Below are 12,624 nucleotides of genomic sequence, written 5' to 3' on the forward strand. Positions count from 1 at the left end.
GACATAGTATACCATTTTTATATTTACTATTAATTTCATCTTACATTTGTATTAAAATTATTAACTTATTTATTATATAGTAATTTAAAAAAGACAAAAACAGCTTTCAATATATGCAAAAAAACACACAAAAGAACCCCCACCCTACACCCCACCCCACACCAAAAAACTAAAAAATAAATAAAATCTGACAACAACACTACATAAGGTGCATGGCTACTTTTAGTTTTTAAAATATTTTATTTTTTCCACTACAATTCCACTTTTACAATCATTTTATTATTTCACTACAAATAAATATGGCTACTTTAAAAAAATTGTTTTCCCCACTACAGAAATGCATGTATATTGCTACTGTTGAAAACATTTTTTTTTTCTTTCTTTCACTACAGTTCTTCCATTATTGATTGTTAAAAATGTACCACTATTTGGAATGTTTGAGAAATTTCAATATATAGAACCACAGAGACACAATCTCATTATGCGCTGGTTGAATAGAAAGCAATTTCTTTGTTCTCGAGTAATGCCCTGTGCTTAGCAACGCATAAACAACTTGACAAAAGCCAGAGATATATGGCCCATACGAGGGTATTTAAAGCAAAGATTACCAACATCAAATTCATCTGTACAGCTATACATACACGACACAATCTATAAAGGACACTGTACTGAAGAAATAGGAGAGTGATTGATCTCAATTCAGGTGCATAATATTACAATATATAAAACACACCAATATACATTGTATATTTAAATTGGGAGTTGTGTATCATTGTCAACAAATCGCACTGATGTATGATTTAAGCCATAGGCAGATTATTCTCAATGACTGCCGTTAGTAGGTTGGTGGCTAAATCATCAGTCTTAAAGAGTTGTAGGTACTGGGTTCAAATCCTGGTACCGGCTGCTACCCTGAGTGAATTTTGACAGCTCAACGAGTCGACGAGCATGTGTAATTCTGCTACACTGACATCATTTTCACTGAACAGTAACAACTAACCATTAACCTACCATCTTGGATAGACAGTCCTAATAGCTAAGATGTGTGCCCAGGACAGCATGCTTGAATGTTAAGTGGATATAACTTATAGAAATGAAAATCAAGTAATGTAGATCAGCAATTTAATTCTAATTACTGCTGATCATGTAGGGTTTTTTAACACATAAATTAACATCAGGGATCAGCGGTATTAATTAATTCTAATAACCGGCCTCGGTGGCGTCATGGTTAAGTCTTCGGACATAAGGCTGGTAGGTACAGGGTTCGCAACCTGATACTGACTCCCACCCAGAGCGAGTTTTAATGACTCAATGGGTAGGTTAAGACCACTACACCCTCTTCTCTCTCACTAACCACTAACAAGTAATTAACCCACTGTCCTGGACAGACAGCCCAGGACTGCATGTTTGAACCTTAATTGGATATAAGCATGAAAATAAGTTGAAATGAAAACAATAATAATAAATAATTCTAATAAGGGTCAACCCAGTCTGTCCAGAGTGTTTGTATGCTTAAATGAAACAAATTAATACCTGAGATAAGTGGTATTAATTCTAATTACTGTTGATCAAGTCTGTACATAGTAGTTGTACACATAAATTACCACCTGAGATAAGTGGAATGAATTAATTCTAACTACTGTCAACCGAGTCAGTACAAAGTGCATATATACACATCAGTTAATATCTGAGAGAAGTGGTATTAATTCTAATCATCAAGTGATCAAGTATGTGCAGAGAGTACGTAGGTGTACAGATATATGATATAACGCAAGTGTAAAATTCATACACGTGTTTTTACGCCTTGCATCATGTGAACCTGGTAGTCGAAAATCGACAACTGAAAAAACACAAGAAAATGTCTTGTTGATGGCAGAAGACAAAAGTGTTGGACACCACATCAAATTCCACAGGCCTGAGCAAAACTTTGTTAATAACAATACATAAAATAAATAAATAAATTCATTTAAATAATGGTAGTCATTCAAATTCAAAAACAGTTATGTGAGCTAAATATTTAATTACCTTCACCCCTATCAATATAATTGTCTGTGCCATATTGTGCAGACGTAGTTTAAACATCAAAAATATGTTTTATTTTTTATAAAAATACTGAAAATATAACTTAAGATTTTTTATAAATTAAATATTAAAATTAAAAAAAAAACAATAAATCTCTATCAGTTATAACATATACAAATAATTCCAGTTAGATGTGTTATATATATTGTGCATGAAGCCAAACTGTTTAAAACCTAATGTACATGTTTGTGAGCGATCTATTAAAACATGCATGTATGTACACACAGGATCAGTCTCTAGATAATAATAACACAGAAATTGGCCACAATTAAAGAGTTTCACACTTTTGTGCTATCAGGCAACACAGTGTTACTGAATATTTTATAAAGTATTGACATTTGTATTTTGACTTTATATGGAAATAGGTTTATCCGGTCACTTTTTGGAGAAAATCGTACTGTCCGGATAAATGGGGTTCTTCTATATCACTGACTGAAAACAGCTGTCAGGGCTTCTGCCAGAGGGTAAAACGGGTATGGCGCCATACCCAAATTTGTTTGCAGATTCAGTTTTTTAAGTCAACCTTTTGACAAAATTAATTATTCTTATCATTACTGTACGAGTTTATTAACCCTAACCCTAAACGTAACCCATTTTCTTTATGGGAGAAGCCCCCTTTGCCACCTGTTGATTGTGGTTGCATTCAATTTCATAGCACCATACCCAAAGATTTCTTTCTGGCAGAAACACTGGCTGTTGTATCTTTTATACAGAATCCATTTACTGTGTAAATGGAAATATAGTTTGTTTTTTAGTTAATCTAAAATCTAGACATTGTACATATTTAAATAATTTCAAATTTGCTATTATGCATTCATGAAATAAACATTTAATTTAAAAAAAAAGAAAAAAAAAGAAAAAAAAAGAAGTAAACGAAAAAAAAAGAACAAACAAAATCATTCACTGGTGAAATGTGACTGATATTTTTTTAGTGATTGAAAACTGTTGAGTGATTGGTGATACTGTTATTTACCTCTGGAGTTAATCCATTTTTATCAACACTGAATTGTGTAGAAGGAAAAATAAATTTGCATTTCAAAAATCATTCATGTAAAAACAAATCATTGTAACTCACATTATAATACAGTTACCTGGGTAGATAATTATTTTCTATATATTAAAATTAATTTTCTAAAACAAAATTATAAACATAAATTACCTAAAATTGTTGATATTATTATTTTAAATCACCAATTTTAAATATGGGAGATATTGTCACAAGATTTGAGCTTTGAATGGCTTAAGTTCCAATTTTAGCATGCAACACATGAATATACATGATTATCTCTTATTTAAGTTTGCTCATGAAATCCTAATTAAAATTTCTAACAAACAATAACTGAAGAATACATTTTGGACAAAGCAACACTAGATATAACCTCACTGTTGAGGACAGGGGTATTAACAATTATGACAACATCGATAACACTGTTAAACATGTTTACAATTATAAAAAATTTCACCAGCGTACAAAGTGTAACCTTTTTTTTTTTTTACAAAAGAAATACATAAGCATTTTCGCCTAAAAAGAAGACACTTGTGTTAACCCTTTCTCACCAGCATATGGTTTGTAGAAACATGAAAATGTTGAAAATTGAGTACGAACTGTTAAAGTTTGTTAATTACCTTGTTCCCTCTCACTCTCAGGCTCCTGATAATAGAACATCAAGCGCTTGATTCCATCCACACCCAGGAAACCATCCATGATTTCAATCTGAACAAACAATACAATAATTACAGACTATCATTGTAGTACTAAACCAAATAACTTCCAGCTCGGTCAAAGTTCTAGGTGCACCAAACTTTTGACAGAGAAGTGAACACCACAAGTCCTGTGATTGGTGATAAATGTGAGTGTGTTGGTTGTAAAAAAAAAAAAAAGGTTTCATCTGGGCAAAAAATGTATGCAATTTTATTTCATCTAGTACCACTGTGTTAAGTAGCTTTGTGCTTGAAACATGTACTGTATGCGGTACCTGTGAAAAAAAGTACTCAAATTTTGTACAGAACTAGGGTAGTCATAGACACTACCCGTTATCTCAGAAATAAGCAGCTTGACCCCCAATTTTTTCTGATTCACTTTAAGGGTGAGGGGTGGTAGTATTTATATCTGTGGCCTTTATGTTGATTGATATGCTGCAGGTAGGAGTTTTAGCCACATATATTACTATTGTCGTCTATGGGATTTGATTTGGTAGTATACACTCTATAGGTACATGTAGGTAATCTGAGGTACCAATTTATAAAAACATAACATGAAACCTATCAGCCTAAAGAGCTCCACTATATAATATTCACCTCAAAAATTAATTAATTACTATGTACATGGATAATTCATTAAGCTCTAGGAGAAAATAGGCATTGAATTTTAATTTTAAAATTCCTAAATATATCTCTAATAGTTTGTGGAGACTGTCCCAGGGAATCATACTATCAACTTTCAGTAGTATTCGATACAAAAAGAAAAACTCTTGGAGACAATAGACTTTTAAAAGCTCAAGGATAAATTTCTATTTAAAATGTTTAAATTTAATTTAAAAAATTCACTAATTCAAGATTTCCAACATATCTCTCTATAAATGTGTGGAGGGTTCCCCAGAGGATCATTGTACCAATTTTCCGAACTTTCCATCAAAACTGTAGGGGAAAATAAACCTTAAAGGAAAAGCTGATGGCCAGAAACCAAACAAATCAGTAGCATTTTCACTAGACATTTAGCAAGATTAAACACTTTTGGGGCATTTTCACAATTTTTAGGGTACATTTTTTTTTAAATTCAAGACCAATTTTTTTTAATTGAAATCAAAATATATGAATTTAATGAGCTTGCTTTAATAAACGAATGGCAAAATAACTACAAGCTAGGGAAAACACTACATCAGTATTATTTGTTTAATGACATGTCATCATATTTAAAAAGTCTAATGCTATATCTGGCATCGAACATACCATTGTTTTTACACTTGGTCTAGAAAATGCGGAAACCCACTACTGCTACACGGGATAATCGTACCAAACAGCAGTATGTGCTTTCCCAGAGACATGGTAGCACATACCATGACATTTAGCATGCCGGTCCTGGAGCATTGATAAAAAAAAAACGATACTGATTTCACCAAGAAGGATGGATCTTTCGACCCACTGCTCCTCAGGCGAGCACTCTATCACAAAGTTGCATTTCACTCCCACATTTTTTTGAAGCTGTTCTAGTATGCCACAGTGGTAATACACTAGTTTACCTGATTGCCTTCCAAGATGGCATCCTCAACCTCCGACCTCTCCAAGCCGAGACTGTCAGCCACACTCTGGAGCATGTAGTAATGGCGGTCATCGAGCTGGGCCCTCTTTGCCTCACGCTCCTCTTTCAACTTTTGCTAAAAACACACAAACACAAAAACACACAAATTAATTACAGGTACTATATGTAAATATACAATGTACATCTGGAAATTAACTAAACACCACCTACTTCTGATCATATGCCATATACTTACAACTGATGAGCTGTTATTGCTCAAAAGTTTCAATAAAGAATTGAGTTACTTCAAAAGAAATTGTGACCATTTCGTGGATACCAAACACTGAAATTAATGTTTTCTGTATATAGGGAATATTAAAACAGATTGATATGGCAAGTAAGACTGTAATTACATCAAAATTTCATGTATTCTAGGGCAGGGTTTCTGCCAGAGGATAAAATGGTATGACACCATACCCAGATGTTTTGTTTTTTTGTTGTTGTTTTTTTAAAGTTAACCTTTTAACAAAATTAATTACCCTTAACATTAATGTATGATTTTCTTAACACTAACCCTAAACATAACCCATTTTCTTTCTGAGGGAGGCCCACCATACCCCCTGTCGACTGTGGTTGCATTCAATTCCCTAGTGCCATACCCAAAAATTTCTTTCTGGTAGAAACACTGTAGGGGAAAATACAAAAACGGTAAATATGCATGAAAATGTATAATAATATATAATTATCTATGGAGCTGAAATCACACTGATGTGCTTCTTAAAAGTCATTTATTCATGCTATCTCGGTACTCTCAGCAGAGACAACTAATTCTAGGCAGACTTTTGGCAGAAATAGAATTCAGTTGGTGTTTAATTAATTTCCAGGGGCCTAATTCACTAAACTGTCGCAACTTTGTGATCTCGCAGTGCAATGCTAAAAGTCTTGCAAAGAGGATGCTTTGTTGTCTAGCAGAGCCTAAGAGAGCTTGGTGAATTAGGCCCCTGCATGGCTTCATATTCATAAACGTACTTAAGTCAATATATGATACCTATCTATGTACTTTAAGTATGTATTTAGGTATCATACGTTGACTTAAGTGTGTTTATGAATACGGAGCCAGGTGTATAAACATGTATCACCAACCAGAAGTCTGTGTCAAGCCATGAGTACCTGTTGAAAAATATATACACTGTAGCAAGAAGTTATGACTAGACTACATGTAGATATTTGCAAAATCTTACCCGGAATTTTAAAATATTAATCAGTCGTTCAGCCATAATAACAAAAACAAATCACAGTCTTCGTAAATGAAACCACTGAATATACCAACTACTGAGCACTGTCATCTAAGCCACATGTATTTATACGGTTTCCATGGCAACAAACGGTTTCCACAGAGCCAGGTTCTCAGTATCCTCTGAATAATTTACACTGAGACGGAAAATTGATTTTCTGTATACATATAGGTATAAAACGCAGATACCTTCAGTTTAAGATACAGGACATATCAATGTTCTTGTGTTGCTAATAGTGCCATACAACTTGAGTTTTATCATACATCAGTAAATCTACTTGCTTTAGTAACTAATATCCCTGTTCATTAAATTACAAGTATAATATTGATTTCAATAATGTTTAAATCATGTTCCCCATATTTTATCATAATACACTGAAACAAACAGGAATCCTGTCTATTCTAGACAAATTTCATGGTCCTGTTTAAATTGAATAAATATTACATCCCGACATGACCTGTTTATATTTTTTCATTCAGTCAACTTTGTAGTCCATTCAATACCTCACAAATAAAATAGGTCCAATTTAACTGGGGATTAATTCGTTTTATAAATTTGGATGATACATCTTGATTATACAATATGCATGTGACTTACAACTCAAATCCAAACCTTAAAGGGACATACCCTAGTTTTTAAACACTAAGGCATAGTTTTTACTATCAGATCCGTCTTTTTGATAACTAAAATCAGACTTTATTTAGATTTTATTGTCTATTTCCATACATTCAAAGTGTTTTTGGTCATCCTGGTGTTTTTAATATCACAAAAGGCATTTCTCGTATTTCTAAAAACATACGTGCATCTGAGAAGTAACAGTTATGAAGTCGAGTTATAGTCTATTTTTAGAGGGTATTTCACCATTTCAAAGTCACAGACTCATGTTTCACTCAACTATAACTTTATCCAAATGTGTTACAGGTTTGTAGATTAACTAAACTTAGTGTGCATTTTCATGGGCTGGATCTAGGGTCTGTCTCTTTAAAACCACACATCAGAGGTCATTAATATGCAACCAATACTAAATACTCCATGCAAACCAATTCAAAATTCCAGTTGCTTTATTTGATACCCTGTAATGTATTGTGAACATCTGGTAAATGCCCAGGTAACTATTCACACTAGATTCTACAAGCATTGTTTGCATTAGATTATAAAACAAAAGAAAGAAATGTTTTATTTAACACATTTTATTTATGGTTATACTGCGTCAGACAAATGGTTAAGGACCACACAGATACTGAGAGAGGAAACCTGCTGTCGCCACTTCATAGACCACGCTTTTCAATTTCCAGCATGGGATCTTTTATATACACCTAGACCCAGTGGTTTTCCGTTTCAAAAAAAACTATTTTCCGTTTCATGTTTCTGTAAATTCCGTTTCATTTCCGTTTCAGAATACAATGTGTAGGCCTAATTAACAATTTAAATAACACAAGCTGTGACAAATTAACATAACAGGCAGACAACGCTGTTTACTTTTTACTTTTTCATAATTCTTGACAAAATATTAAATTTTTAAGTTTTAAAAGATGAAAAAAAGTTAGAAGTACCTTTTGTCAAATATATCATATAAAAAAAAATACCGTTGGGTCTGTTATATTTACTTTGTACGAAACCAAAACAAGGGTCCCAATATTGACTGGTGTCGACATACATCGCTATTTGTTGTTAAATCAAAGTAGGCCTTCATATTAGTAGTGAAAAATCGGAGCAAAGGTTACATAAAGCATATTTGTCCAACAATTGAGTGCACTGTTTTATTCAACGGGGCTTAGTGTTGACAAAACGTAAAAATCAGTCTTCCATGACAAACCGCTGACTGAACTTACTCCTGAAAAAAAAAAAAAAAAACCTGTCCCGTCTTCGCAGGTGCAACAGACTAAGCAGTGAATCAGTCCCAAGTTCAGCCAGCTAACGTTCGCGAAGTATTTAGTTCCCAACGTGGCCATTTGGTTGACGTTTTTCCGCTCGGTCTGGCTGAATGTAGCATCGGTAAATACGACACTAAGCGTTTGCTAATAGTACTGCACACGGGCCAATCGTCAGTTTTACAGTGTGTGGCAATAGTAAAATGGTATTAATTTTTTTTAAACTTCGCGGAAAATCGTAATTCCGTTTCACAATGGGAATTCCGTGAATTCCGTCCATTTTCTGCAATTGCGGAAAATCACTGGGTCTATACACCATCCCACTGACAGGGTAGTACATACCACAGCCTTTGATATACCAGTCTTGGTGCACTGGTTGGAATAAGAAATAGTCCAATGGGCCCACCGATGGGGATCGATCCCACACCAACTGCGCATCGAACGAGGGCTACGTTCCGCCTCCGATTAGATTATATTCCATAGGTATATTGTTCAGACTCTGCGATTAACACGGCGATTGTTTCTGAATCTAAGCTATATATACACGTATAGTCGATAACTGTCTGTTATTTTAGAAATAAACATGTACAAATGTACTTGTTTTCATATCAAGTAATGAAATCAATTTATACTGTCCAATCAATAAGAACCCAACCCCCAGGTGGCCGTACGTAGCCCCGGGGAGATATAAAGCTTGCTAATAGAGCATGTGACAGGTTAACACCACACAGAGAGCCAGACTAAACACACAACACAACAATGAACACTATTTGATTATCGACAAGTCCCATGATAAACACTCTAAATTACTGCAATAAACCATGACAATTTATAATTTATATTATATATAAAATTATAATAATGGCTTAGGGCCTATACTAGGTATAATTTGAACAATAATAAAAGACATGAATTAATAAATGAAAGTTTAACAACACATCAGTATCAAAAAATAATTTTGGCTATTTGGTGTCAAAATAAGGTAAATTCGAAAATGAAGTGCAGGTCTCGAAACAGCCTGTGGCCAGGTCGCCAAATGCAACCAATGTCCTGTTTGGGTGACTTAAATATTTACAAAATAATGGCGTTATAGTCTCCCAAATAATATTATCTTCTTTAGAGCTATAACATATGAGCCATCGGACTTAAGGCTGTTAGGAACAGGGTTTGCATTTGCAGCCCGGTACCGGCTCACACCCAGAGCGAGTTTTAACAATTCAGTGGGTAGCTTTAAGACCACTACACCATCTTCTCTCTTACTAACAACTAACCCACTGTCCTGGACAGACAACCCAGATAGCTGAAGTGTGTCCCCAGGACAGCGTTTTTGAACCTTAATTGGATATAAGCACGAAACTAAGTTGAAATGAAAGGAATGGCAATCATAATGTGGATAGATACATTGAATTGTGACAAAGGAAGTTCAGACAATACTACATTGAGTAATAATGGTTTGTAATTCACACCAAAACCTTAGAGGAAGGAAGGAAATGTTTTAACAACGCACTCAATACATTTTATTTAAGGTTATATGGCGTCGGACATATGGTTAAGGACCACACAGATATTGAGAGAGGAAACCTGCTGTTGCCACTTCAGGGGCTACTCTTTTCAATTAGCAGCAAGGGATCTTTTATATGCACCATCCCACAGACAGAATAACACATACCAAGGCCTTTGATATACCAGTCGTGGTGCACTGGCTGGAATGAGAAATAGCCCAACAAGGATCAATCCTAGACCTTAAGAGATTAACTTAGACTTAAATATAGAGTCAGACTAACTATGTTACAATACATACATAATACAAAAAATTATTTGTAGGTACCTGTACCACAGGTCCTCTCCTATTAACCAAGCACAAGAAATGACCACAAATTTGGAATATTCCATGGGTCGGTTTTTCTACATTATAAACAATTTCAGAGCTCTGTGAAAAATACTCAATGAATATATGGGCCCATCAAAATGGTACAGGTCTGTATTACAATGAAATTCCATAAATACTATATTTAATAAACAATACAAAAGGTTAATCCTGTAACAAAACCTGGAAAATTATTAGATACAGCTCGAAGTTTCAGAATAATTACATGAAGATAGTTTCAATAAATCAGGAATGTGATAGGTATTTAAAAATAAAAGCTGAACTGATTTTAAAAAGCTAAAACCTCTGTACCATACCCACATGTACATGTGTATATAAAGGTCATATTTTTAGCATTTCAGATCAAATCCAGTCTATAGTAAACTTTGTGAAAATTATTTTACACAAAAAAGCTGAAATCCAGATAAAAAGCTGAAAAATCACATCTCTGTTTAATGCATAAAAAATAAGAAGAAGAAAAAAGAAGAAAAAAAGCCAATTTTAAAATGGTGCAATGGAAGAAGAAATGTTTTGTTTAATGATGCACTCAACACATTTTATTTATAGTTATATGGCATCTGACATATGGTTAAGGACCATACAGATATTGAGAGAGGAAACCCGCTGTCGCCACTGTCTTTTAGATCAGTAGCAAGGGATCTTTTATATGCACCATCCCACAGACAGGATAGTACATATCATGGCCTTTGATATACCAGTCGTGGTGCACTCGGTGGAACGAGAAATAGCCCAATGGGCCCACCAACGGGGATCGATCCCACACCGACCACGCATCGTTCGAGTGCTGTACCACTGGGCTATCTCCCGCCCTGGTGCAATGGAAGACAGTTGCTAAATTGACATGGAATGACACATGTAATGTGCATTCACAAATTACATAAATATCAAGAAAAAAATCATATAACCATTTAATGTCATTATCTAACATTGTCAATGAATGTAAACAATAAACTTATCACATAGTGGAATTTAGTACCACTTCCTATCTCATGTTAAAGAACACAAATCACCGACTCACCACCTGAAATTCTCGATTCATCTTACTGGCATTGGTAGCATTCACCTGTGCTGAGGCCATTTTGAAAGAGTTAAAACACAACTCAACAGCATTTAATCGCCACTGTCTAAAGTCCGTAGAACTATTCTAGAAAATGTTGCAAATTTTCTCTCTGACACAAATCTCTGACATCCAACATCTTTGTCAACCAACTATTACAATGGAGCATAAATCATAGTCAGTTGAAACTTCACCACATACACCATTAAACTCGGACTATCAAAGAGAAACCTGCAGTTGATTGAGTAATTATACAAACTCCCGCGATCCGACTTGTGACATGTTTACGTATCTAGGTGTTCCGATACTCGGCCAATATTTGTCAATTTGTCACTATAGTGTACTGTCAAACAGGCTGATTGGTAAACTTTGCCAACGTTAATAGTTAAAGCACTTTGACTGTAGCCCCCTCTCGAGTCTTGACGTTGGAATTTGCAGATCAATAACAGCAGTCTTAGAGAGTTCTGTTTGTCTCACGAGCCCACAGTAACCACACAACTCTCCATTGTGTGAACCCCCACAAAAACCCAGCATTGTCAGTTTATCAAGACCTGAAATACTTTCATTTGTTAGCAATATTCACAACTGATCTGACTTCAACAGAGACTGTTTTGTTGGTGATAATTCCTGAGCGATCCATTTCGAACACACAGGATGTTTTGTCACACAATCTGCACAATCGGGACACATGAAAAGGAACCAGTCCTGATTAATCTGTTATCAAAACAAGTGTACCTTTGCAAACCTGCACGGAGTTGTGATACACTAAATGGACTGATAATTACTGATTCAACTGCAGTCAAAAGCAATTAGGTCTGACATTCAAGATTAATGAATGCAGTAATTCAATATACGCAGTTAGCTTTCATGGACTAGCTTGATAACCAGGGTACAAATGGATTCTTAAACAGCGGAAAAAAAACTTCTTTTTTTTTTGTTTTCTTTTTAAAATTTTTATTGAAGACATGAAAACTACTTAAAATATATGAAACTGGTATGACAGTATTATAGTTTTATTTTAGCTATGGTAGGTTTTTTGTTCGGGTTTGTTTTTGGTATGTCTAACACATCATCTTAATGTCGCTACATGTTAGAACTCTATACATGTTAAAAAGTTGCTTTTCTTTCCTTCTTTTAAATCAAGCGTACAAATGTATCTTATTTTCTAACTTGTACATGTTTGAAATCTAGTG

At 34.4% G+C, this 12,624-nt stretch overlaps 1 protein-coding gene across 1 annotated transcript in view; it reads right to left on the reverse strand.

The window, feature by feature from the left end:
- Positions 1 to 12,624, reverse strand: part of LOC121388054 (dynein heavy chain 5, axonemal-like) — a 114,209-nt gene that overhangs the window by 92,847 nt on the left and 8,738 nt on the right. The window contains 2 exon segments of the mRNA XM_041519258.1: positions 3,709 to 3,796; positions 5,322 to 5,456. Coding sequence (XP_041375192.1) covers positions 3,709 to 3,796; positions 5,322 to 5,456 — 223 coding nt within the window.

This window comes from Gigantopelta aegis, chromosome 14 (assembly GCF_016097555.1).
Source record: "Gigantopelta aegis isolate Gae_Host chromosome 14, Gae_host_genome, whole genome shotgun sequence".
Classification (NCBI taxonomy): domain Eukaryota; kingdom Metazoa; phylum Mollusca; class Gastropoda; order Neomphalida; family Peltospiridae; genus Gigantopelta; species Gigantopelta aegis.